A 25,739-nucleotide genomic window follows, 5' to 3' on the forward strand; every position below is an offset into this window, starting at 1 on the left:
GGGCAAACCAGCTTCACTTTCACTCTATCCAAATTGACAGCAAAAACCCTTAATGTGTATGAATCAACTTTTAGTCTGATGGTTAATAAATTACAGAATAATTATTTTGTTGCTTCTGCCTTGCTTCCACCACCCCCCATCCCGCCCTGGCCCAGGGAAACAAACATTTGCTACTAGCAACCATAATAATTCCATACCAATTATTCTGCCTTTTCTCCAAATGACTTGTGTTTTTTTCCACAGCAAAGCACATTTTTACATATCCTTAGGACAACTCTGGCCTTGGCCTAACTCTGGGGGATTACAGAGATAAGATACCAGCCATGGCTAGCATCATCTCTTGATAAACTGGAACATCAGCAGGGTGCAGAATTACAGCTTTGAAGGCAGAGAAAATGGTATTTAGGGCTCTTTGAAAGTCTTGTTTTATGGATTGAATAGAAATCATGAACAAACAGATTTTTACAAGGATTTATGTGGATACTGTTGTTAACTTTTGCAGTAATTATTGAACTGCTTTCTTGTTGCTTGAAAATTGGTGCTCTCGTTTGTTTGTCACTGTTCAATCAATGGAGTTAAATACTTGGTAACAAATTGCAGCATGGGGAAATGCTAAGGTTGTCTATTTCAAGGAATATTTGAATACTGAAAACATAGGTAAAATTAAAGGTGAAGGTTAATGATTTAATAACAAGGTCCTCAGGACCGTGCCTTATGTCTGGAAGGCAGTAATTTGCATTTGTTTCCTGTAGGATGACTGCTGAGGAACTGAAGGCACTTAGCATATGCAGATGCTGAGACTCTTCTATATATATCATTATTTGAAAAGTATAAAGTCTGTGGTGGAGACTTGTGAGATGTCATAGGAGTGAGGCACTGACAGATAGCAAGGTGCTGGTGTAGGCAGAGAGTGATGAACAGAGGAGTTGGTTATGTGTCCTCCAAAAAGCTTGAGGGGCACCAGTATGGTTAATAAATGCAAATAGGCTCTCTTTAGGAGAGGGATGTTTATGTGCTAAATAGAATTGTATATACAGCAAATCACCTTAAATATATTTTTGTGGTTACCACTACTTACATACAAAGCAAAACCATAATTACAAAGCTGTTCTTGTTTTTGAAACATCCTCGTGTGCCAAAGAAGTTTTAGGTATTTGTAGGGCATGGGAATGTCAAAGAACACCTGAGTGTGAAAAGGGTAGGTTTAAGGGTACCAGCTGTATTCACAAAACCAGCTGAAGCTAAATTCTCATTTGCATCATGTTAAGAAGACTTCAGTCTTCTTTGGCTATTTGACATTGGCTTCTGCAGAACCTGCGTGCACACAGCAGATGTTGCAGGCAGTGGGTGGCTGGAGATGGGGCACCTGGTGGAGCAACAGACTGGCGGCCTCAGGCTCTTTGGCGCTTCCCTGGTCCTGGTCAGGCTGTGCAGTATGTGCAACAGCATCATTAATGTCCCTTTGTTCTTCCCCACTGCTGTATGAACTATGAACGGCTTGGGGCAGAAAAATCTCCTTATGTTAAGCTTGCTGATGATGACAATGTCTTTGAAACTCAATAGTTTCTCTTTGCCTTTTTGATTGTGCTGGTAGCTTCTTCTGGAAGAATCTCTGTTATGTTGTCTCTTTTATTTTCTAAAATGTTTCAAACAGTTCAAGGAAAAGTGTTTTGTTGGGTTTTTGTTTTGTTTTGTGGGGTTTTTTTAACTTAGTTTTATTTTATTTGTTGATTTGAGACAGTTTTAGAAGAGTAAGTTCTAACTGCAAGTTCCTAGACAGTTCAGCACACACATTCAGCAGCCTACCCTCTCCTACCGATGTCCCTGATGTTGTTTTAAGATAAATTATAGATCTGAAATAGCATACAGGTCAGATGCCTAGCACAAGAGCCAAAGGCTTCAGCTTTGGCAGAGTGGCCAAGCTCCGACCAACTGTATGTCCCCAGGATTCCCCCAGGTTAGCCACGGGGTATTGAATTTGCTCCTCTAGTCCAGAAGAGCTCACAATCTCAAATTACTCCAATTATTCACTGGACATCTGCTTAAAACAATAAAAAAGTGTGCGCACCCCCAAATCCCTTTGTAAGGCTTAATAATAAATCACAAATCGTTTTAATAAATTAGAAAAAAACCTACACAAAATGTCTATATGTTTGTAGTAGAGGATTTGTTTTGTCATCCTTTCACAGCACATTTTAAAGAGTGTAAGAAGCAGTAACTTCTGCAGGCATGCATACTAGTACTAGTTGAATATGTGACCATTTTGTGCTTTTGCCTGCCCTGTTTATGCCCTGTTCAATATACTAATGGGACTGTATGGGATGAAAATGGCCACAGCACTTTTGCTGTTATATATAAACTAAATTTGAGGAACTTCTAGTGTTTGTTATGCACAGTGAACCTCTGGGAAAGCTTCAACCTCTGACCTCTGTAGTGGGTTATGACAGGGAAGATTCGTAAGAGCTTGATTTAGACTCATCTCTGAAAAGCTGGTTAAAAATATTCAACTACCATGTTCTTCCTCCTCCTCCATCTCAGTAAAGGTTCTCTTAAAATCCATGCTCTGACACTTCATTTTTGTCATTACTTTGGGAGCCCTGTAGCTAAGCCTGCTTGTAAGGAAATGATTAAATTATATTCATGTTTGGGCTTTAAAATTGCCTTGGTGGTAGTGCAAGAAGTATTTTGCTGCTCTTCCAAATTTCCATGTGCTTTAATATTAAACTATTTTCATCAATTTGACCTGCCCAGCAGTAAAATTTGTTTGTAGTTGGTCATGTAATGATTGCTAAAGGGACATAAAAACTAAACTAAATTTATCTGAGGCTTTTAAAAAACTTATTCTAAGAAGAATAAGGGGTTTATTAGAAAATGACATTTGGTAGTATTTGGGTAATCTGTCACAAAAGTGAATAGTCAATAAAGAAATTATGGTAGCAGAACTCTTTAATTTTGCTTTTGAAAAGTAGAATATTCTTTGAAATACTTTGTCACTAGCTTTTAACTTTGCATCATATAGTAATAAATGCTTATGCTTGGGTTGTGGTGGCAATTTCAGACTAAACAACTGGTAATGACATTATTTATTGCCTTTGAGAAAGAGCCCTTTTATGTGGTTTGTATATCACAAATTAAAATTATCCAAATATCTAGAATTAAATAATATTATTTTAATTGATAATGCAAGTGGTCTTTGAAGCAAGCCAGAATATCTGGCTGTCAGTTCAGACTTTAAAATTCTAGTTGATTAGTACAGCTTTTTCACTAAGTCAAATTGAAAGGTTATTCCATGCAACAAGAGAAGTGACTGTATTCCTTAGTAGAATGATTATTACTAATGACTATTACTTGCACTTTTAGAGCAGTTGATAATATGTTGTTGTTTTTCTTTCAAAACTGTTTGTAATCAAAACCATTATACTATCGTTTAAATGGAGAGGCCACTGTCTGCCCGGAACAGCTGGGTTGTTACATTAACTTCTATAAATAAATTTATTATTTTAGATGAAAGTTATAAAGCAATCTGTTTACCTCTACTGAGGTAAGTAGAATAGCTGAAAACACTACTAAAAACAGGATGAAGTGGAGCATTAGAAAAACATAAAATCCTCCAAGGGTTTTTTATGCATATTTGATATTTTGATCAAGCACAACTCCTCTGTGGTTTTGTGGTCTTAAGAAAACTGGAAGTGCTATTTCACTTTTCAGCTGACTGAAATGTAGTATTTTCCTTGTTTAAAATATTGATTCTCCCCTATTGGCCTGAGATGTTTTTGGAAGCAGATAGAACTGAATTGGAAAAAAGTATGAAAATACAAAAAATTGCATTAACTATGTGGAGAGAATAAAAGCATTAACATGAAATCTGTTCTCCTTTAGAAACATGTATTGGTTAGAAACAGAGATTTCAGTGCCACATATGCTGAAAATGTGGTCTAAAAGCTTTAATTTACCTTTGTCTGTCAATGTTAATGGACAGAGCAAGTGCTGGAGCTGCTGTAAAACAAATCTGTTTTCCTTTTGTCTGCTGTGCCAGATAATGAAATAAAAGCTAGATTATCACTGATAAAAGTCATTTGCAGAAAAGCATTGATAAAAATATAACAGCAGAGCTTGTCATTAGCAGTTTAAATGGATAATGTTTACTTTCAACCTACCTCTGTCCTCTGGTTTTTATTGTCTTCTCCCTCTTCCCGTGGTAGGAAGGGCCTTTTCAATGGAGGCTTCAGGAAATAAAATTATGCTTGTACTAAATCCCAGCATGGGTAACTTTCTGAATGATAACTCCTATTTTTTTTCCCTTCTTTTTCTGTACTGCAGTATTGCCAAGTTAAAGCTTGCATACAGTTTGAAAGTGGGGTTATCAGTATAATTTTATCCATCCCACCTTGAGGAATGTGTCTGCTAATGACAAAAGCTGAGAAAATGGTTTCTCTCATTGCAGCGCTGGAAGCTCCTGTCATGAGTTACATGATACTTACTGTGAAAGCCTTAGTTCTTTGAGTAAGGTGTGTAGGTGTGAGACACATACTTTCCTTTAGAGAAGTTTGAAGTCATGTCCCAGTTGCTCACAAAAATTCAGAAACCTGAGCCCTGTGTGTTTGTGTGTTCATGGTGATTCTAGTGTGTATGTAAATGTTCACACACATGCACAAACATTTAAATTTTATAATTTCCTTGTAAACCACTTATCTTTCTTGAAATTGTCATCATTTTTTAAATGCTTGGACTTTGGATTACTTTTACAACGGGTAGCCAGTGTCCAGGGTAAAACATTAGCCATAAGGATGCTTGGTATCTTGCAAGAAATGGAGCTGTTCATTGGTGCATTTGTAGTTTGTAAAAGTATTTATTTGAAGAACATTGAGTTCTGAGGGACCAAATAGGGAACAACTGCTAAACTGCTAAACTTGCAGTACCTAAAGTATTTTATATTTGCAGCCTGGACACTGCTGTACAGCACTTGCCAGTTTGCAAATGTCAAGGACAGTTACCCTCTCACATTCCTAAATGTCTTGCTTCTGACCATCCTTCAAAATACCTACCCTTTCTCCAGCTCCTCCAGCTATTGCTGCCAACTGCTGTTTCACTGTGTGGCTGCAAGGACTGTAATCCTTGGGAAGCCCGGATCTTGTTGCTCCAGGCAATCTGTGAAGAACATGAACTTGCTTTTGTTGCCCCAAAAACTAAGAAAAGGGCACCTGAAAAACTGGGGAAAGTCTTTTCATGTGGGTAGCTGTGTAAAGTATTAACTAGAGCACATAGTCTTGCTGCTGCTGGTCAGATAGTTCCTTATAGGCACAGGCTAATACAGTGTGCAAAGCTACAATTGCTTTCATATTTTATTTTGCATTAATATCTTGATTTTTTTCATGTGTAATGTAGGAGAAAATATCTTACATATGAACTTTCCAAAGTATGTTTATCTGACAAAAACTGTACTGTAATGCTTTACTATTTATTGTGGCTGAACGCTGTTGTTATAAATATATAAAGTTGCAATACTTCTAGCTTTGCTTCTGTATTATGTCCATTCTGTGGGTAATGTTTTATTCCCTCTGCAGCTTCAAAGTGTTTAGAGGAAAAATAGTGTTCTATTAAAAATGTGTTTATGGCAGAACTGGTAATTAAGTTCTTTGGCAATACTGGTCAAATAGGTGAAAGTTGTCTTCAAAGACGCATTTAGTTGCATAATAACTAGATGTCAATACAATGGAATAACAGCAATGTCATATCAGAAGAAATCCTAAATTCTGCTTTACTGATATAAATGCAAATTTAGGGCAATAACCTGAAAGCATGGTGGCAGAGGTCTGCTTGCCAGTGTAGAGTAGCAGGTGTACTCTGGCTTTAACAGACAGGCAGGATGTGATGCACAAGGTGATTCTGTTCATGGCATGTTAAACGCAACTTCAGTGAATTAAAACTTTGGTAAGTAACATCAAAGCTTTATCACCATAGCTGGAAAGCAAAGCAGAGTAAGGCATTGGCACCATGTTTACACACTGGTTAACAAAAACATCAGAGAACAAAATGGAGTAGCAAAACTGCTGCTTGTTTAGAAACAAAGGCCAGAGTGTGAATGCCGATGTGCAAGTAGATACAGGGGTAGCTCTGGTGTTTGTCATATTTCCTTACTTGTGATCTTGGAGGTATGAATTGATGTTGGACAAAGCAATTTCACTGCAGAAAATGGTCCCCAGCTCCCTGATGACAGAGTGAAATAGAGAGGTAGATCATAAAACTGCTGAATCGGCAGCATGAATGATTGAGAGCTTTAGGTACATAGTGTCTCTGCTGAAAACTCAGTGTAAAGTACATAAGGAGATGCACCCTAGTGCAGAATTAAATCCTCAGGATGGCTAGTCTTAGACTAAACTCTGGTTTGAACTTTCCATCCACCTTCAGGGAGGAGGTTGCAAGGGCTCAACACCTCCTGGTCTGTGATGTGAGTGCCAGAAGCACACTAGAAAATTAGCCTTTTTAGGTAATTTAGATGAGCAGTTGGACCAGAGATAAAGCATGTAAGACTTGAGATATTTGGACAGACAGCCATGAAAAGAAGTTTATTCAGACCAAATTGGAACAAGCTTTTCAGTAAATGAAATTGTCTCTGCTTCATGGGACAGCTATCCTTATTAGAGGAGCACATACCTTTCTCAGAACAGCTGGGAATGGTCTTGAATGGGCAAGGGATAGCATGGGGCTCACTGAGCAAACAGACACAGGACCTTCCCAGAGGTGAGGATGGAGCAAATTAGTGGGCAGCAGCACGGGAAAAAATATTTGAGCAAACAGAAAATAGATCCTGACGTAAGGTTTATTCTAGATTTTCTTTTTTTTTTTTTTGAGGATTGAGTTGTTTTTGTACAGTTGTAGTCATATACGTTTGTATGAAGGTACCATTTAATAGAAGATGTATTTTCTTTGAAGTTTTTATGCAGTATCTTTTCCTCTTCTCTACAGTATCCTTGTGGAAATGAGAAGTGGCTCATTCTATAGACCATTTCTTGTCTACTAAATCTGGATACATCAGGCTGACGAAGCTACTGCACGGGCTGGGTCCTTTTGTTCTTAAAAAGTGTTATTCTTGAAGTTAAACAGAATTAATTTTTGTCCTCCTGACAGTTCCCAAAGCTTGATTAAGATGATCTGTGCTTGCTTAACTAGGACTTAACAGAGTCCAGATATTCCTGTATTTCAGGCACACTTGTACCTTTTCCCCTCTGTGAAGCAAGACACTTAGGGTGAAAAGTTCTCCACTTTTCTCTACCTAATTCTAGGCTCTGCACTTGGAAATATTTTCCATGGTCTTGAAACCTTTCTACATTCATGGGATTTTTTCTGGTTGTGTGCTTTCCCTTTCCTCTCCCTGAATCTCTGACGGCACTCCCAGATCTTTCTCCCATTTTCTGAATTATGTTATCTACTTCCTCCAGAGAGGGTTTGATAAAAATCTGGTTTCCAGTTCTCTCCATGCTTTGGGCCTCTGTGTAGAAGAGAACATCATTTAATGGACCTCTGTTCGTGGTCATTCTTACTTTCCTTAGTGTGATATTAATTTCAAATGGTCCTCAATACTTTTATCAGGTTTTCTATAGTGAAATAGAATTGTATTGAGACCTTGGAAATTCTATATTGCAGACTAGCTAGAGATTCATTGTTTCTGGGCCTGTGGAATTATTTGAAACTTCCATTTTTTTTTGTGGTAGACTTGTAGAAAGGGTTACTTTTTTTCCATGCATAACCCTTGTTTTATTTAAACTTTTTCCAAAACTGTTGTTTCTACCTACTTTCTCTTTTTAATCTTTATCCTTCTCTCTTGGTAGCCAATTAACAGAGCAGATGTGGAAATCTGGATGTTCCTTCCCATGCTGAACAGTTACTGCATCCTAGTAGCTCATCTGGTGGAAGAAGTGTGACATGTCCCAGGGGAATCTGAGAGCAAAGTATTTCCTGTTTATTGGCATTGACACAAGACAAGAGAATATAAAATAAAACTTATTTTGAAGAGCTGTGTTCTGATCTCCTATCCATACAAGTCGGGATAACTCCATTTAAGTTGATGTGCTGAGGTGAGAGTTGATCCCAGGGACAGGTGTGATGTAATCCCTCAAAGGAGTGCTTGGGGAGGGGAGACTTTGTAGTATTGCAGGCTAGTCCTTAGTCCTGGACTCTGTTGTGTCCCCCTATGTCCTCTTTCTTTGCACCACAATTGTTTGGATGGAATTTCAGATGGTTTTTTTCCTCCTTCAAGTGCTTGGGTTCCCTGTTTGTGTGTGGTGATGAGTGTTAGTACTGGATCCCTGCTTTCAGTTGGAGTCTGATGGGTCAGGCATGGGACATCCCACATCAAGGATGTTTTTCCCCATCGTTTTGTTGCTGTTTTGGTTTAAATGCTAAAATGAGGAACTGAGGAATTCAACATTTCAAGATGATAATTTAAATAGCTGCAGCTTCCAAAAACATGGGAGAAATACTTTTGAGACGGGCTTTGCAGCTGCTGCCTGCAGCCACCCTTTGGTTTTTACTGTCCAGAGCAACCCATCTGTAGAAATGTTTGTGCCTGGCAAAGTGAGTACTGACGGTGTGTGACAGTGAGTACTAGTGAATGGTGTAATTGTGAAAGCACCTCAGTAATGACTTGCTGTGGCTGGTACATGTGTAAGGCAGAAGAAGAAATAGCATTCACTAGAGTAGACGCAAACACTGTATTTCTGGGAACTGAGGTGAGGGGTGTTTGTGTGGGGGGTTTTATCTCCCTAAACCCCATAGCTTATCTTGCTTGTTTCTCTGTCTCTTCTCTTGCCTCTGGCCAAACTCCAGTTTGCAGTTCTGCATTCTTTCCTGCTTGGCCTGACGTTTTCTCATGTTAAATGTTGTTTTTGAATTTGCACCTAGTTTCTGCACAGAACATATCTGTGATGCAAGACCTGTTGGTTAGGAGATTTTTTCAGAGTATCAAGCAGAGGCTGAAAGGCAAGTGGTATTGGGTTGGCCCAAAATAACTTCAGACTTTTAAAAATAGGCAGTAAAAAATTCTTATGGAGGAAAAAGAAAATCTGTACAAATATTTTGACAGTGAAGATGACTGACTAGTAGAGCAACCTTCTAAATGTTGCAGTGGCTTCACTTTGATTCTCCATCCTTGAAAGTTGCTTAAGTTGGTCAGGTTGTTGTTTTAAAGAAATACGCAGATTCAAATCGTATTAATTCAAGTGAATCCGGCAACCTCTGATCTACAGGTTAGACAAGTTGTTGGCATTCTTCATTTCTGGGCTGATGAGGCTTAATGCTGTCATTCATCATTCTCCCAGAGCTGTTAGCAAGCCAGAGCTTCAGGGAAACAAATCTTCATCCAGGTTTTTAATAAAACATACTGTAATCACAGTGAACCAAATCCCTGTGTCTGCAGAGGCACAGGCCTACACCCTACCTCACTCTGATTTGCAGTTTAATTGAAAATATAGCAGATAGAGACTCTTCTCTTTCTTATTACATTGTGGATTGATTTTACTGTGTCTTCAGAAAAGTTTTATCAGGCTTTTGTTGGTTAAAGCTAAACAACCTCTTCTCAGCTGTGGTAAACATTTATTGGTAGATAATAAATCTTTATTTAGTATCAGTTATGAAAATCACCAATTTGATTCTTAGTCAGTGAGCTGAGATATTGGGTACCACTTAAGTGGAGAAACTGTGGTTGGAATGTTCACCAACATGTGTTTGCTCTGGTAATGACTGTTGTTGTCGTCCAAGTCCTTGGAGATTTTTCACAATGTTTTGAAGTTTTCTTCAAAATCAATAGAAATTGGTGGAAGTTTATTATCTGTATGAGGAAATGATAATAAGAACAGGGGAGAAAAATTATATAGGTGATTGTTATGTACAATATTGAATAATTATTTTTTTTAAATCAGGAATAAAATCAATAGTATGTAAGTGAAGTGTATTCCTCTAAGGCTTGTTATTTTTTAAGTGTACCATTGACTAAAAACAAATTTAAATCAAGCTAAGTCATATTTGTACAATTTAGATTGACTCCATTAGATGTATTATGCCTTGCTCTTTAATTATGACTTGTTTTCCTTATGCCTTGTATTATACAGGTTTCTTATTCTTAAATGTATTTCACAGTACCATAAGTCTGTTCCAGTAGAAGTTAAATATTTATTCCTGTTCTGTAGGAAAGGAGTTAGGGTTTTTTTCTTGTCTATGAAGGGGTAAGAATGTTTTTATAACTACTCTTGGCCACAGCAGCATGTTCTGTACAGACATACCTACCTATACTACCATACAAATACAGTTCAAAAGAATACATTAGTGCAAGAAGTGATGTTACCTTTTGGATTCAGCTTGTATCAACATGTGTACGTGGTGCTCTCTCTGCGCCTGCCTCATCCCTCCTCTGCACTACTGTTTGGGGTAGGGTTGTGGTATGATTGTTTCTCAATGTACCTCAGCTTTGGCCTCTGTACCATCCCAGTTGTGTTTTCTAATAACAAGATCGTCAGTTTTGGCAGTGAGGGCAACTTCTTTTCTATTTTCCCTTCAGTTCTTTTCCTTTTCTTTCTTTTTTTTTTTTTTTTTTAACCTTTTCTGAGAAAGCAGTTCGTTTTTGGAAAAAAGTGCAGTTGAGTTGGTTAAGTTATATAATCTAGGGAAAAGACAAGAGGAATAAAAATTGTTTTCCAAGAGCTGCTGTAAGGAGGCACAAGGTATGTTTACAAAACAGCGTTGGTAGTTACTGAGATGAGAGCACCCTCACCCCTGCCTTGGGAAGTACTGTCTGTTTTGTATAATTTGTGACCACTTAGATGTGTACTGGTACAGTTGCATGCATTACAGCATGAGCATCTTTGGCTTTCTTGTCAAAAATTTGGTTGCTATATAGTTAGAATCAAAGCAGTCAATATTGAGGTACCACACCCTTGACAGATGCATAGTTCTGAGAGATCTCCAAGGCCTGCCTGGTTGTAACGTGTTTCTTGTCGAGTAAGCTGACATCTGTGGATTGTATCAAATGAAACAAAGCCTAGTTTCTTTTCTGGAATAATTGATTTTTACCTACCTACATTTTTCATAAACAGAATTTATTAAAGTTGACTCCTACCTCCTGACCTCATGGGGTGATGGGACAAGATGGAGATGAGAATCAGGCCCAATATATGCATATGTACCTTGTTTGCTTACCATTAAGAATAAAAGCTCCAGCAGGAACAATGACAAGATACTTACATGTTAATTCATAGTTCTGAAGTAAAAACCAGAAGATATAAAGAAATGTGACCACGTGAATTTACCTTTGTATACATACAGACTTACTTCCTAACTTTGCTGCTTACCATTTTCATTTTTTCTTTTTTTTTTTTTTTTTTGCCTAGAGTAACCATCCTTTGATTGTAGTTATTTACTTTGTGTTACAACACAGACTACCTTTATAGCAGTTCCCTTTGAAAGTTTGTGTTTAGCAAGTAATTATTCAGGGTGATGTGTCAGAAGAACTAGTGCTGTTTCCCGACAGAACCAAGCCTTAAAATTTTTAAAATATTTGAAATACTGCAGTTGAGTGTGGAGGGGCCACAATTGTTTCTTCCTCAAGTACCAGAGTTTCAGTGTCCCTCTGGCTTCTGCCACAGCAGCGGGTGCCAAGAGGCAGGTCAACAGTGAGAAGGCTCCTCAGTTCTTTGCCATGAACTGAAGTTATGTGTTTTGGGGGTACTGATTACCCCTAGATAACATCACTCCAGGCTCTGATTTTAGCTGTAAAGTTAGAGGAATTGCCCAACTTTGCCGAAATGACTGCTGGTTTTCTGGCCAGGTAGCTGAAGTAGCCTGACTCTTTGGTACAATCCTTTTCCCTTGTAGTAAGTGAAGAATACAATTTACCCCAGCTCAAGCTACCGAAGTTCAAGTTTTATGGAACTTAAACTAGTGGCAGACTTGAATACTAATGAGAACTTGAAATCACAGCATGCAGAGTTATCACTGTTCCAGTTTACTCAATGACTTAGTTAAGAGGAAACAGACAATTAAAAATCAAATGTATAAAATAACAGCCCTCTGAAAAAAAAGCAAGGGTTAAGAATGAGCTGTGTCCCAGGATGTTTGTACAGGCAAAACCCACACCCCAGAGAGCAGAAAATGTAGCCTGGCTCTCAGAATCTGCACTTGATCATTGATGCAGGAAGTGGAGGAAACTGTGTTACATGGAATAGTCAAAATTTAGAGCATTTGTATTGTTATTTTCAAGAATTATTATTCCCTGCTTGCCAGAGAAATGGCTGTTCAATTTTTCCTTCTGGATACCCATCATCTTACTGTGGGTGGCTACAAGTCGCCAAGAGATAGTGAAGGAGAAACTGTTAACTTCCACCAAAACCAAGGGCACATTAAAATAATTAAGATCCAAAAAATAAAGGAGGCTCGGTAAATAAAGATTTTATTGCAAGACTTATTTTCTTAACTTTATTATTAGAAGATTTGACACTTTGGAAGGACAAGATATGACTTATTAATAGGCAATGCTGGAAAGTAATTTTAACAGTCGTTTTGAACGTTCTCTAAAGGAGACATTTTAAATTAGAGTTGGTGTGTGCCACCACTGCAGTCTTTGGAGCATCCAGTACAGAGACCTTGTGCTTGAAACAAAGTCCTACGAAGTGGTCGAATATCCTTTGTCAATGCTCCACTGTTTTTATTACTGAACTTCTGAGGGTACTATCAAGGGCATCATCAGAGAGAGCCTGAAGCCTTAGAAGAAGGAGCTCTTTTTGTGTTACAGAGGCTGGGGATTTCACCTGCTCAGTCTTTGCTCTGTTGGTAACCTTGCTGACTGTGATGGAGACAAGCCTCTGTGAGAGCACGACCTCCATACCTTCAAAGGCTGGCCTCCAGTTTTCAACTCTCTGCTGATTTCAGAGACCCATTTCATTATGGATTGACTTTATTGCCTCTTTTCTGTCTTGCCATTGTTTTATCTGAAGTATTTTATTAGTTCTTGCTGAAATTGGCAGAAAAAAACATCACAGCCGAAATGCATTGTGGTGGACTGTTCTCTTTTATAGCAATTTTTTAAATTGAGCCAATACATTTACTTTATGATCCCTATAAATGCTTGCTATCACTTATTTACTAGTCAATACACTTCTAAATTTTGATTACTCAGCTTATATAGAGAGCCTGGAGATGCATGAGAGAAGAAAAGTGGTTCAGGGAGGTTTTGGTGGATGCTTGCAGACCTCTTAAATGGCTGTTTGATGAAGATGTCTGTGTTTATGGCTTACTGATTTCTTTTCAAGGGTTGGAGAACCTACAAGATATTGAAAGGTGGGCTGTTTATTTTCCCTGTGTTGTTTTTATGTACTGAAATATTGTAGTGAAAATAGCTGGGTGGGGTGTAATGAATGTTTTCAAAGACCGTCCTTTGAAAGAGGTTTTTTCCAGCCCTTGGTGGTCACCACCCATTTTCCTGAGCTGTGCACGCCTCTCTCATTGTTCCTACCCACAAAGGCCCCTTGTGTGTCAGCAAATGTGCCAGCATGGAGAGCTAAAATGTCACGGCATATTGGTCCAAACCTGCAGAAGCACCAGGGTTTTCACCCACAAATGTTAGTGGGTGTTGCCCAAGGCATAACACAGCATTAGAACTTGGGATTCATCTACAGTGTTCAGCATGACCCTCTTGACTGGTTACAGTTAACTGGGTTTGAGGCTGAAGCATAGGTACGCATACCACTGATAGTGAAGTCGTACAATGGCAGTGTTTGTCCCCTAGGCTTGAAATAAAGCTTAATTGAAAAATTGTCCTTGTTTACCTGCAGTTGCACCATCTTGAAAAATAATGCTGGGTTGTGGTGTGGTATGGGCTGGGATGTGGTCGGTGCTCCATCTGAAAAATGAGGCTGATTTTGAATTTAACTTATGGACACCCCCACGCCCCCCAGCCTGCAGATTGCACTTCACTCACCTTTAGCTTTAACCCGCTGGTGAAGAGATAAAGCACATCCTTTGGTATGTGTTTTTTAGAGTAGGTAAATAGTTGAGTTATCTGAAAACAGATCTTAGCAATACCTCCTGAGCCTTTGAGCAACAATATGTATGGACATCTAGATTAGCTGTCAAAACTGACTGATTACTACAAGTAATTCGAGACAAGATAAGGATCTGTGATCTTTCAAACACAAATCATTGATAGACATCTCAGGTTGTGCATTGTCATAACCTTATCCTGGCCCAGTGCAATTCCAGCAATAGCTGTGTTGCAGGGACTCGAGAATGTGTAAGTGGAAACTTCGGAGAAAAGCAGAGTGCTACATTTGTCACCCAAACAAAAAATGTGGCTGGTTTGAAAGCAAGTTCAGTTTTGGCCAATGTTGAAACAGTCATGTCTGTTGTATTATTTAGTGAGTTTGAGGGTGGGCTTTTTTTTAGTCTGCAGGTTATTTCTGAAGCCTGCCTTATCTTGGCTGGTATCAGAGCAAATAGCCACAGGGAAAGAATCCATGATCCAGTATCTTGATGGAACAGAGTACTGCAAAACCGCTCTGGGGAGGGAAGACTGAGTTGAGATGATTTGCTGCTCCTCTGAGATTTGACCATGCACTGGGCTGCTTGTTTCTCCCCAAATTTCCTTAATATTTGAGAAGATGGAGGACATGTTTCACTGACCTGTTCTAAGTGTGGGCTGCAGCAGCTTTACAAGGGTGATCCAGAGTTGTTCTGACCCTTTGTGACCAGCACTGGGGCTTGCTGAGCATGCAGTGACTTGGAGCATGATACTGCTCTTCCTGAAAACCAAGCCAGAAGAAAAGTCATCTGGCCCTAATGCAGGGAATGGATTGAAAAGGCAAAAAGGCAGTGCCTCTACCTGCTCTAACAGCTGATCAAACAGCAGCCTGGAGGCATCTCTGCATGCCTTGGGCCTTTTGTAGTACTGTGAGACTGTGCCTTACCCCAGCTGCAGTGTGCTTGGCACATCCTTTGAGGTACCAGGATTGTGCTGGCGTGGCAACTGCGGGACAGGCTGCAGTCGAAGCATCGTAAAATAATCCTGGAACAGATTAATGGCTGCCGAAATCCTAATACTTATCTCTCAAGTTCAAGGTACTCATAAACTAGAGAAAAAACGGAAGAACATAAATCCTGTAGATGTTGTTTTGCTTACCATGATTAAATTTATCAGACTTTGTTGACATATGGTGAACCTAAATGCTTTGAAGAAATGTAAGTGCTCCTGCAGCCTCAGTGTGGTTTGCAACATTGAACTCCCCAAGTACTACTTAGTTGCTGTGACAACTTCAGTTGCAAAGTGTTTTTCTTTTAGTAGCTGCATTAAATGTAGCTAGTGGTATAAAAAAGATGCTAGTGCTGTAAACATTTTAAAACTGTATAGGTATAATGCTTTTTGTCTCATAACCACGGTTTTGTTTTCTGTTTTGTTTTTTTTTTTCCAGAAAAAAGTGCCAGAAATGTTAATGAAAATAAATAAAATACAAATCCAGTACAACTTAATTATTACTACTAAAGGTACCATCAGAACTTCAGACACTGGAGAAGTTATAGTCTTATGTGTGGCTTTAAAATACATATTGAGTTTATCCTGTCTAAACAGCTGATATGTTCCCTGTTCAGGAAGCCTATTCCTGGATGTGTTACTGTCAGCTCTGGTGGTCCTAGGGTATATGGAATTAGTGAATAATAAATACGTTTGAAGTCACCAAAAGTTTGGTATTCATTTAGGCCTCATCTAGCCTTTGGTTTTAAACTTAGATGAAGGAATTCCATCACATGTGGCAGTAGATTTCAAGCTTTGCTGAACTAGCAGTGATTTGTTATTTAATGAGTGTACAGAAACACAAGAAATCCCTCAATCAAGCCAAGGAGTTGGTGGTGAGTTACTGTAAGTTAGGGCAGCTTTAAAGGAAGGGTGGAAGATACTTCATTTCCTTATTTTTGTAATAGCCCTTTCTGTTAGTAGCCTTTCTTGTTACCTTCGAACTGTCATTTCCTTTATTAATGAATTCTCCATTTTGGCATTGTTTGTATTTGTTCTGTCTGTGTACTGGGTACCGTATCCCAGTGGGCAGCAACTCTGCTTTAGCACTTGCCCTCCATGAGCCCTCCACATATTTCAAATTGGTGGGGTGTTTTTTTATTCTGTCCAAAAATAACTCTATGTCCTTCCCCTTCCTTTTGCTTTTGCTGTTGTGCTGAACCTGGGCATCTGGTGTCTTCCCAGACTTTAGAAGTAATTATTTTCACTGGAGAGAGGTATACACATACACATGGCACTGTGTATGGGTTTCCTTCACAGCTTTCATAGTTTGGCCCAAGTTCCTGGTGAGTGAGTAAATTGCTGTTTCTAGCACTTTTTATTTACCAATGGTTACTTTTATTACTTTAACGGAGGGAGCTTTCAAAAGCACAGCATGTCATCCAGAATAAACTGCTTGTCATGTAGAATGGTTACAAATACTTTTAAAAGGAATTTTAAGGCTAAGTAAGCATGACTGCTGGTTGCTTGGTGTCTGCAAGCACATCTCTGGGGCAGTCAAGTGGTGTGGTTCTGAGATAGCTATGGGCTACCTCACAGTCAGCAAAACTCAGTTTTAAAAATTATCCTAGTTCAAATAATGTAGGGATTTGCCAAGCAGAAGATAATGCAAAATATAAACACGGCAAAAAATGCATTTGCTTGTTTGAAATAAATCTTCATTGTTATCTAAGGTAGTACTGCCTGTTAAAATATTTTTGTTAAGTTTTTACAGGTTTTAATTGGTAAATATTTTTTATGCTAAGCATCTGATATTTTTTCATTTATTTGTACTGTATTTTCTTATCTTTGCTTCCATAGAATGTATTTTTCTTGTTCTGCAAGTTAGCATTTGAAATGAGCATTTACTACAGAAATTTCATGTGACAACTTAATTCTGTGGATTCTTGACCTTTAAAGTGCTGAAGCTAGAAACATTTAATAACCAGCCATTGGATATAAAGTAATATGTGTGTTGTTTTACTAGCTTGCATACATGGCAGTATGAAGCAAAGTCCAAGGGTCACCAAAATCATGAAGTAAGCTCAAGCGAGTCAATGTGCACTGCGTAATTCAAAGAGCTGTCCGAACGTGTCACGCACTGTGTATGTACGAGTGAAGGCTGCCGGGTTACGTATAAGGTATTTTTCTGCGAGGTGTGGATTACAATTTCTCTGAAAGCTTCTGTGATCTGGAACCTACAAGGTGGGAGTGTAATTCAGTGCAATTGGTGCACTGCTGAGTCTTAAGCAAGTGTGTGTGTACACAAGCTGAGTATCGACCCATACGGACTTGTGAAGAGCGGTGAAACCCTGAGGAGAAGATTGCTGTCTTGGCAAGTCCCCTCCGTCAGCTTAGAGGAGGCCACCAATGTCCTTGACAGAAGGGAAGATCACTGAAGCTGAAGACCTGGCACCACCATCAGCTGAGTGGGTACCAAGGGCTTTGAGCAGGGTAACTGCCTGCAGGAAGGACCAGGGAGATGTACGGGTGGAGGTAGTGGGCAGGGGTTACTGGTGGAGGCAAAGTACTGGTAGGATTGCAACGGCAGAGAGCGACTACAGTCACAGTCAGTGGAAAGAGGACTGAAACCTCAGGTCAGTCCCTGTCTGCTGAGCCAAGGAGGGTTGTGTGGGTGCCTAACCTGACTGCGGATCCTTGAGTGACGCTGTATGCCTGTGCCTAAACTCCCAATGCAGGGGGTGGTCTGTTTGCCCAAAGAGTTGTTGGACTGATCCCTCCTGTCTCTGGGTTGCTGGTGCCTTTTAGAGATGCTGCAGGAGGGCAGTGGCAGCAGCGCAGCCCCCAGCCCGGGTTGGCTGCCTCAAGCATTTTTCCTGGCTGCTGGAGCCTGGAGCTGCCACAGCAGTGGGCAGATTATGATCTTCACCTCAGATGTGCAAGACCTTTGTGTGCAAGCATTTCCACCTATTTCAGTGAAGCTGTGTTGCAAGGGCCTGCTGGAGATGAGCAAGAGGATAGGAATCTGGCTCCTGGGATCCATGCAGGGCATTCCTACATCGCTTTGGATGCCTTCAACCATTGGATTTCATGCTCGGTTCCTGTGCATGGGTGTAGCCTTGGGACTGGTTCAGTGTTTGGGTTCTTGGGAGAAGCATGGAGAACTGCTTCTGAAAATTTGAAAGCTTCACCTGGGAGGGCAAATACTTGCCAGTTGTTTGTCATCTCTTCTCATATGTGTTGGCCTGTAAATTCTATTTTCAGAGTGCAGACTAAGAATGCCAGAAGGGAGTGGGAAATCATGTAAACAACTGTCCAGAGGGTACAGTGCCGTACTTGTGTTCTGTGGCAGGGAACTGCCTGTGCTGTCTTAACTCTTCCATTCTCTGTGACTTGCACACCTGTAAGCACTGTGGCACCAGAGCATCATCCAGCAGCCCTGAGAGAGTCCTTGCTGGGAAGCAGCACCTCCCCATTTCTTCTCACTGAGTCTCCCGACCACCCTCTACATAGCCGAATCCTGGATGGAGTCCCCAGGCTCATTCCTCAGCTCAGTCTCCCTATTTCCAATAGAAATGTGAGCTTTTCCATTTCTTTCTTGTTTTTTTATTGGAAACAGTAATGCTGAAGGAGTGAGGGTCGGGGTGCTCCAAGGAGTCTTCCCCTACAGTACCCCTGGGCCCTGGACCAGTGTACGGGTGACTTGATTCATGGTGGCTTTCTTCTCTCTCCCCTCTGCACTTCTAAAATTTGTCAAAGGTTTGGGTGAGTGAGGTTTCTGCTTGTGTTACTTTCTCCAAGCAATGATGCAGGCATGTGCTCTTTTTCTGCCACGTAAGTGGGTGGTTTATGTGCTAGGAGGGAATGATTCATAAATTAGCTAGAGCTTGGGCCTTTTCTCTGTTGCCTGAATGATGTGTGAAGAGGGTTTGGGGTTGGCCTTTCCTCCTGGCATTCAGTCGGGCAGGTTGTTAGGCAGTCACATTGTCACTCTCCAGCTATAGGTAGTCCGGCCTCACCTGGGGTGAAATGCATAACATGGGAATAACTGCAGAGAGAATTGCCTCTGGTCTGCAAGTGAAAACCATGAAAATACTACTTTTTGCAGAATTCTGCATTTTTGGGAGGCACTTGCAACCAGGATGAGTAAGCACAGATCTGTCTCTGAGATGGGCATCCCTGGGAGGGCCAGCAAGCAAAATGGATGTCTTGGGGGGAAGTGGGATTGGGGATGTTTTAGATCTCGGTGTGCTGTATCCTGGGTTGTCTACAATAACAAGGAGACTCGAGGGTGTGCTGAGTGAGGGAAGATGTGGGGGAAATTGAGGTGTAGGAAGCCACAGGGGGAAATACTTAACAAGCAAGTTGTTTGTTTATTTAAAATGACAATGGGCAAGCAAAAAGTCTTTTGAAAGCACAGGCAGGCTGATTCCTCCACTTGTTTTCTGATATGAGAAAGCTCCTGTGAGGTGTGTAATGAACTATGATGTCTCTCTGTAGAGAACCTGACCAAGACAGTCAAAAGCAGTATTGAGGGAAAGCATCTGCAGCAGAGAGAAAGAAAATCTTTCTCTGCTCATAGCATAAGTTATTAGAAACCTCAAGCAACCTATGGTTAACGAAACCAGCTTGTTTCATTAGCCACACTTCAAAATTATATTTACAGAGGTTAGCAAAATCAAATATTTTTCTTTGTGGCCAGAATGATGTCATGAGAGACCGTCTCTTATATAACCTGTTTTTACTGCATAAATTGTGAGCTGGCTTTGTCCTTGGTTCCCAAAGTTTTGTATTTAAATGAGGAGGGACTGGATTTTGTTTTGACCAAGTTGGTTCTAATGTGAAAATTGTGGCATCTAGATTTAGACGATTCAAGTTAAATTTTTCAAGCGGCAGAATATTCACAAATATTACCACAAAATTTTTGTTCTGTTTGGTTTTGGTTTGTTTCTACTCATTTATTTTGTTAGTATAATTAGAAACTGAGATTTGTTCCCAGTCTAGCATCTTTATAGGCATAGTTTAGGCACATTTTTCTTTAGAGAGTATATTTCTGAAAGTTGCATTGGTATAAGTGTTTTACATTTCTCCCCTGTACACAGCACCTGCCCCAGGAGAACATGGGACATTTTCTATTGTTTCTTCTGGACAGTTGTATGAAGGGACTTTTTTAATTACATGGATGTAGTATGACTCTTACTTGGCAAGGAGAAAAGTAGTGAATTAGTGTCACTTTGTGAATATCTGATCCTTTAGATTCAGACTCGTGTGGGTCAGCGTTCACTTCAGGGATGCCTGTGAAGTAATTATCAAAGTTGGATCCTGCCATTCTGTACTGAAATGTGCACAGACCTTCTCCAGTACATGCCTCCTGTAACAGAGACCAAGTTATAAAACAGTCATCTTGGGCAAAACAATTGTGAAAGGTTTGCCGAGGGCTGATCGTGGATCTTGAGAAGGTAGTTTAAGAATTTATGAGGCCCCTTGCCCTATTAGCACACCCACTGATGAGCACCTACTTGATTGATTGCACACGTGCCCAGCATGTGTTTTGCAGCATAAGGGTTCTACTGCTCTGTTTTGAGCCCAGTCCTGCTTTGGATGATGATATCGAGTGCCCAACCTTGTTTGGCCCCAGCAAGCATGCTGTTGTAACTTTACTCTTGGCATTTAGTGCACATCCTGGCTATTTTTCCTTCTTTCTAATTTATGAAACCTCCAGTGGTTTCAGTGCTAGAAGCTGCTGCAGGATCTCTAGGTCTTCAAGAAACAGTCATCTTCTTTAGAATACATTACTATGGATTAATACCATTTTTCTACTCTAAGCAGTTTTGCATGACTCCGGTCATGATTGGAACAGTTTCTAGGATTAAGTAATGCGATTAATATTTGTTTTCCTCATAATCTTAATTCAACAGAATATACTTATTGAAACTCCTTGTTTTGATAGGGTGGGGTTTTTTGGTTGATCCATTTTTAGTTTATAGGCTCATTATTTTATATTGATGTTGGAAAAAGCAGGTTGTAGGCTGCTTCGTTTTTGGGAGTCTTGCAAATGGAGAGATGCTGCTGGTAATTCTAGAAATGAATGTGCAGCCACAACAGCAAAAACAGAGCAACTGATCTACTCCACACTTTGTTCTGTCTGTTTTGTGCTATTCAGTGCTATTTGCACTGGTGGACTACTGCAAGAGTCTATTGTAAAGAAATTTATTCCTCAACCTGTGCAAGTGTAGGAACTTGTAGTATCAGCAGAACTACATGGGGCTGAAATAGCTGATGGTTTTGAATGGATTCAGGTGCTTCATGTTCTAAAATAAGAATTGTACTTTATAAAAGAACCTTGGTGTCAGTGGAGTTCCCTCTTAAACTGCCTTATTCCAGAATCCTGATAAATGTATTCCTGTGTTTCTCACATGTTAAATTTAACTTTGTCCCTCGGTGGCTTAATTTTGCATACTTGCTTCATAAAATGTCTTCCCCTTTGTTATTTCCTGCTCTTCTGTTCTCTGTGGAGTTTTAAGGCAGTTAGCTCTATTGGTCATGTTATTTTACTCAAGAAAGAATCTGTTTTCATAGAAAATGAAGTCATGGTGATTTAATTAGAATAGCTTCTAGAAAGGAGGGCTATCTTGCAAGCAACAGTATTTTCTTTCCCATTTTGTATCCTTTATGGTCAAGGAAAGGTGTTTTTCCAGAATAGTGTTGGATTAAGAGCTGAGGCAGTTCTACAGACCAACACAGTTTGATATTCTATTACTACTTTTATTTTAATGTGGTGTATAGCCATTGAAACTCTACAACATTGTAATATCTATGACACAGTCCTATACACTGTTATTGTTCTAGCTTTAAAATGGATTGCCACCCATCCCAGAGTAAGTAAATTTAGATTGAACAAATAAAAAAAATTATTTTTAATGTTTCCTGAATCCCAGGAGTAATAGTTTGCCATTTCATTTTGAATCTCTTGCCTAAGGCAGATCTCAGTCCTCACACTCAGTGGGAATTCAGGGCATTCAAAGGCTGATTTGTGTAGAACCAGAGCCCTTTCCAGCTGTGACAGTCCTCTCCTAATTCCCATTTTAAAAGGAGCAAATAGATACTAAATTCTGACCAATTGATTTAAACCACTTGACAGAATGGATTTATTGCTGAGAAGATAAACTCTCATAAATGCCTCTCAAGTTGTGAATTGCATTTCAAGAAGTGCTTTTTCCTTTCTCTTCTTTACCTATCAGGAGCAGTTCCGAACGGAGGAAGGAGAAGTCAAGAGATGCAGCAAGATGCAGAAGAAGCAAAGAGACCGAAGTTTTCTATGAACTGGCACATGAGCTGCCCCTGCCCCACAACATCAGCTCCCACCTGGACAAGGCATCCATAATGCGCCTGGCAATCAGTTTCCTACGGACTCATAAGCTTCTGTCTTCAGGTAACACCTGGCTAAAAGAACTTAATTTTTATTGCTAGTTGATGGCACCTTGGTAAGATTGTGCATGCTCTTCTTTGAGCACAGGGTTACCAGAATAACAACTAGTGCAGGCTTTTTGCCTCTCTAAAAAACCTCTCAGAACTCCTGAATGTGATTTATTAAGCTCAGTTACAAGAGCTTAAGCTTTTAAGAGTTTAATCAGAATTCAAACATGCACCTTAAGCTTCCATGCTGAAAGAAATAAATTTTGATTTGGCATGGCAAGTGTCTTTGTGCCACCACATTCAAAGAGCAGCTGGGAAGTTCTGGGGGTCCAATACTTTGTCTGAAAGGACTAATTGTGCTATCCACTGGCAATAAATAGTATGTAGATTGTTTATGACAAGATAGACTAAGATAGCTAAAACAACTTTTAAATACTTGATGTGAATGGATTCTATGTAATCAGAGTCTTGCTCATGTTGGACTAGCAGGAAATGTAAATGAGCATAATTTTTATAGCCTGTGAAAACTGATCAAATCAGCAACATTCTTATTTTGCCCCTATAATTGAATCATCATTTGATGAAAATCTGTGGCTTGAGTAGCCTGTAACATCAATGAAAACAACTGCTGTTCCAGAAGAACTTTCACACAGTGGCCTATAAGTGTTAAGAATGTGAAACAACGCCTGCATTGTTTGTGAAAGGTAAACTCAAAATTTCATCTTTTACTTCATTAATGGCAAAACTCCCAATAAGGTCATGATTGCACTTCCTCTTTTCAGAAAAGTTGAGTCATGCCATAGCAATTATTTTGATAAACATTACTAGGAAGTATCCCATTTTGTGGATGAGTATGCTGTTGGTTTGTTGTTGGTTAGTCTGAAATATATGGCAAATTCAGTTCTACTTCTGTGTGCTCTGTAATTTTTTGTGGCGCTTTTGGCTTCTGCTAAAGACTATTGTATAAAATGTAGGTATTTTCATCTTTGCTTATAGAATGTGGTTTTAACATGTACTTCTGTGAAAAGTAAAGTTTATTTGCTGAACAGTGTTTGGAAATCATCTCTGATTTCGTCATGTAACTAATACTTGAAGAAGTTGCGTAGGTAGGTAAATGTTCTTAACTTACCATACAGCAAGCCAATTTGTTAGCAACTTTCTCATAAAAAAAAAAGCTGCACTTCTTCAGATATTTATGTGGCATGAACTAGAGACTGACCCAGCATAGGAAAAGCAAACTTCTGAAAGGCTGTAACATATTAAATAAATAATTTGTATGCTTGTGAAAATTGACGTGAAATAGTTGGATGGTGTCATCATCAGAAAAATACATTTGCTCAACTGCGAAGATTAAAGTGAACTTTTCAAATACGTTTACATTTCTCAGTGAGGAAAAAATCTACAGATGAAACATTTGTTTTGATGCTTCTGTAGTCTAAAGGCTTAGACTCATATTATTTGATAGTGATGACAGCTCAGTATGTATATATAATATTCATACATACATATAAAGATAGGATATTTCTGTGACAGTATTTGAAAAACAATATGATTCATGCAGCTTTTCTTGAAGTACCACCAGTACCCAGCAGTTAGAAAAGAATCTGGAAATAAAATGTTACAGTAGCAACAGGCTGTGCTTTAATATTTCATACTTTCTCTATGCTAGTTATTTCCTTAGCCTTAAACCTGATGCACTCACTTCCCCAATATTAACTCCCCCTAAATATTAACTTGAAGTCCTCTCATTAAAATTTGTGTTGTTAGTCAAGTGCAGATTCGCCCATGGCTGCATCTTTAAATAGCAGAGGTGTAGATAACAAAGTCTTTGACGCTTCTATTCTGAGGAATTGAAATTAGGGTACTTTAAGGGGACTGATTTTCAGGAAATTTGGGGTATTATTTTCTGATAGTAAAAATACATCTAAATGAAAGAACTCAAACCAGAAAACCATGTCTGCTGCTCATCTACTACTCTGAGTATAGCTAATACTTAAATTACATTTTATATTTTTGATTGTGAAACTCTAAAAAATGTCAGTCTTTATAAGGACATTGGCTTTCACTAGAAGGCCATCCAATTTAATTTAGAGTGGTAGGTTTTTGATGCAACTGTAGGCTCACAGATGAAGAGGTTTGCTGCTTATCATGCTTTGACAAGCGTGAAACAAGATGGAAACTGGGTTTGTGTGATGTTTGTGCTCGTTAATTCTTGCTTTTGCTCTAGACACTTTCTGAGCCCCAAGCAAAGCTGCTGCAAAGGTTTCATGTGCATATTTAGCACCCTGGAACTTAGCCATAAATTCATTGTTGCATTTGAGAAGTCTGATTTGACTGATGGGGAGCATGGAGGATACCGTGTCGTCTATGACAGGTGAACTGGGAGGTGGGGACGTGAAGGTACATGAGAAGCAAATGCCCATCCCAGCCTGCAAACCCCCTTTTGTCTTTATCGAAACTGTTTTCATTATTTGGGCTGGAGTATATACTGGAGTAAAGTGAGAGTACTTGTTCTGTCATTAATTAGGACATTGAAATAACATTTGCTGTGTTTTTTTATACATACAGTGTCACTAAAAGAAGCTTGCAGTGCAGCTTGAAAAATGCTTCAAACTATAGTAGAGAAAAAACCTACTGCTTGATTAGCATTTCTCTTATTTATTCTATAGAAACCTTCCAGAACACGAGATTTTATTTTGTATTACTGTTTGTGGGCTTGATTCTCAAACACATCTCTCCGTTTCAAGGCACTTTTGCCTGAAGCAGAAAAAGGAAGGCCCTTCCCAGGACTGCACCCTCATTTTTCTGCAAGCTGATGCTCCAGATGGGATTTCAGAGATGGCCGCAGGCAACTTGCCAGCCTCAGTCTACTGGCATTGAGTGTCTCATGCCCCTTCCTATTATTCCCTGACTCGGAATAGGGCTTTTCACTTGTGTAACTTGGGCTGTTTTACTAGCTGTGTCTGCATAATGATTATTTATCTGTCGGGAAGCCAAGACCTAGGGAAATCTATGCCCACATTCTTCCAGCAGGTGAATGGCAGAGCCCCTGAATCTGAGCCCTCATTGAGAGCTCTCCTGCTACGTGCCTCCAAAAATCCTGACTTTTGGATTGCAGGGTGCACATCTCCTGCAGGCGTTGCAGGGCCCAAGCTTGGCCCTTGTATCCTATCATAATAGGAAATAGCTGGTTGTATATCTCAGAGTTCAAAAGGGTAAAAAATACCAGGTTTTGCTTTATAAAAGTTGCTGCTTTACTTAGTAACACGTTTCCCTTTGATTTTCACAGTAGGCAATTCTGTGTGGGAATGTTGGAGAGGAAGCCTTTAAC

The 25,739-nt window shown here is 39.5% G+C and overlaps 1 protein-coding gene across 2 annotated transcripts in view; it reads left to right on the forward strand.

Annotated features, from left to right (window-relative positions):
- EPAS1 (endothelial PAS domain protein 1) overlaps positions 1-25,739 on the forward strand; it is a 78,127-nt gene that overhangs the window by 19,714 nt on the left and 32,674 nt on the right. The window contains exons 1-2 of one of the 2 annotated variants that reach the window (XM_017811683.1): positions 17,359-17,460; positions 22,234-22,424. In XM_017811683.1, the coding sequence (XP_017667172.1) occupies positions 17,402-17,460; positions 22,234-22,424 (250 nt within the window). In that variant the 5' untranslated portion in view covers positions 17,359-17,401. Of the gene's footprint in view, positions 1-17,358; positions 17,461-22,233; positions 22,425-25,739 lie in introns of those variants that run through there. The other variant, XM_017811684.1, reaches the window with a different exon arrangement.

This window comes from Lepidothrix coronata, unplaced genomic scaffold (genome assembly GCF_001604755.1).
Source record: "Lepidothrix coronata isolate B3197 unplaced genomic scaffold, Lepidothrix_coronata-1.0 Scaffold33, whole genome shotgun sequence".
In the NCBI taxonomy this organism is placed as follows: Eukaryota; Metazoa; Chordata; class Aves; order Passeriformes; family Pipridae; genus Lepidothrix; species Lepidothrix coronata.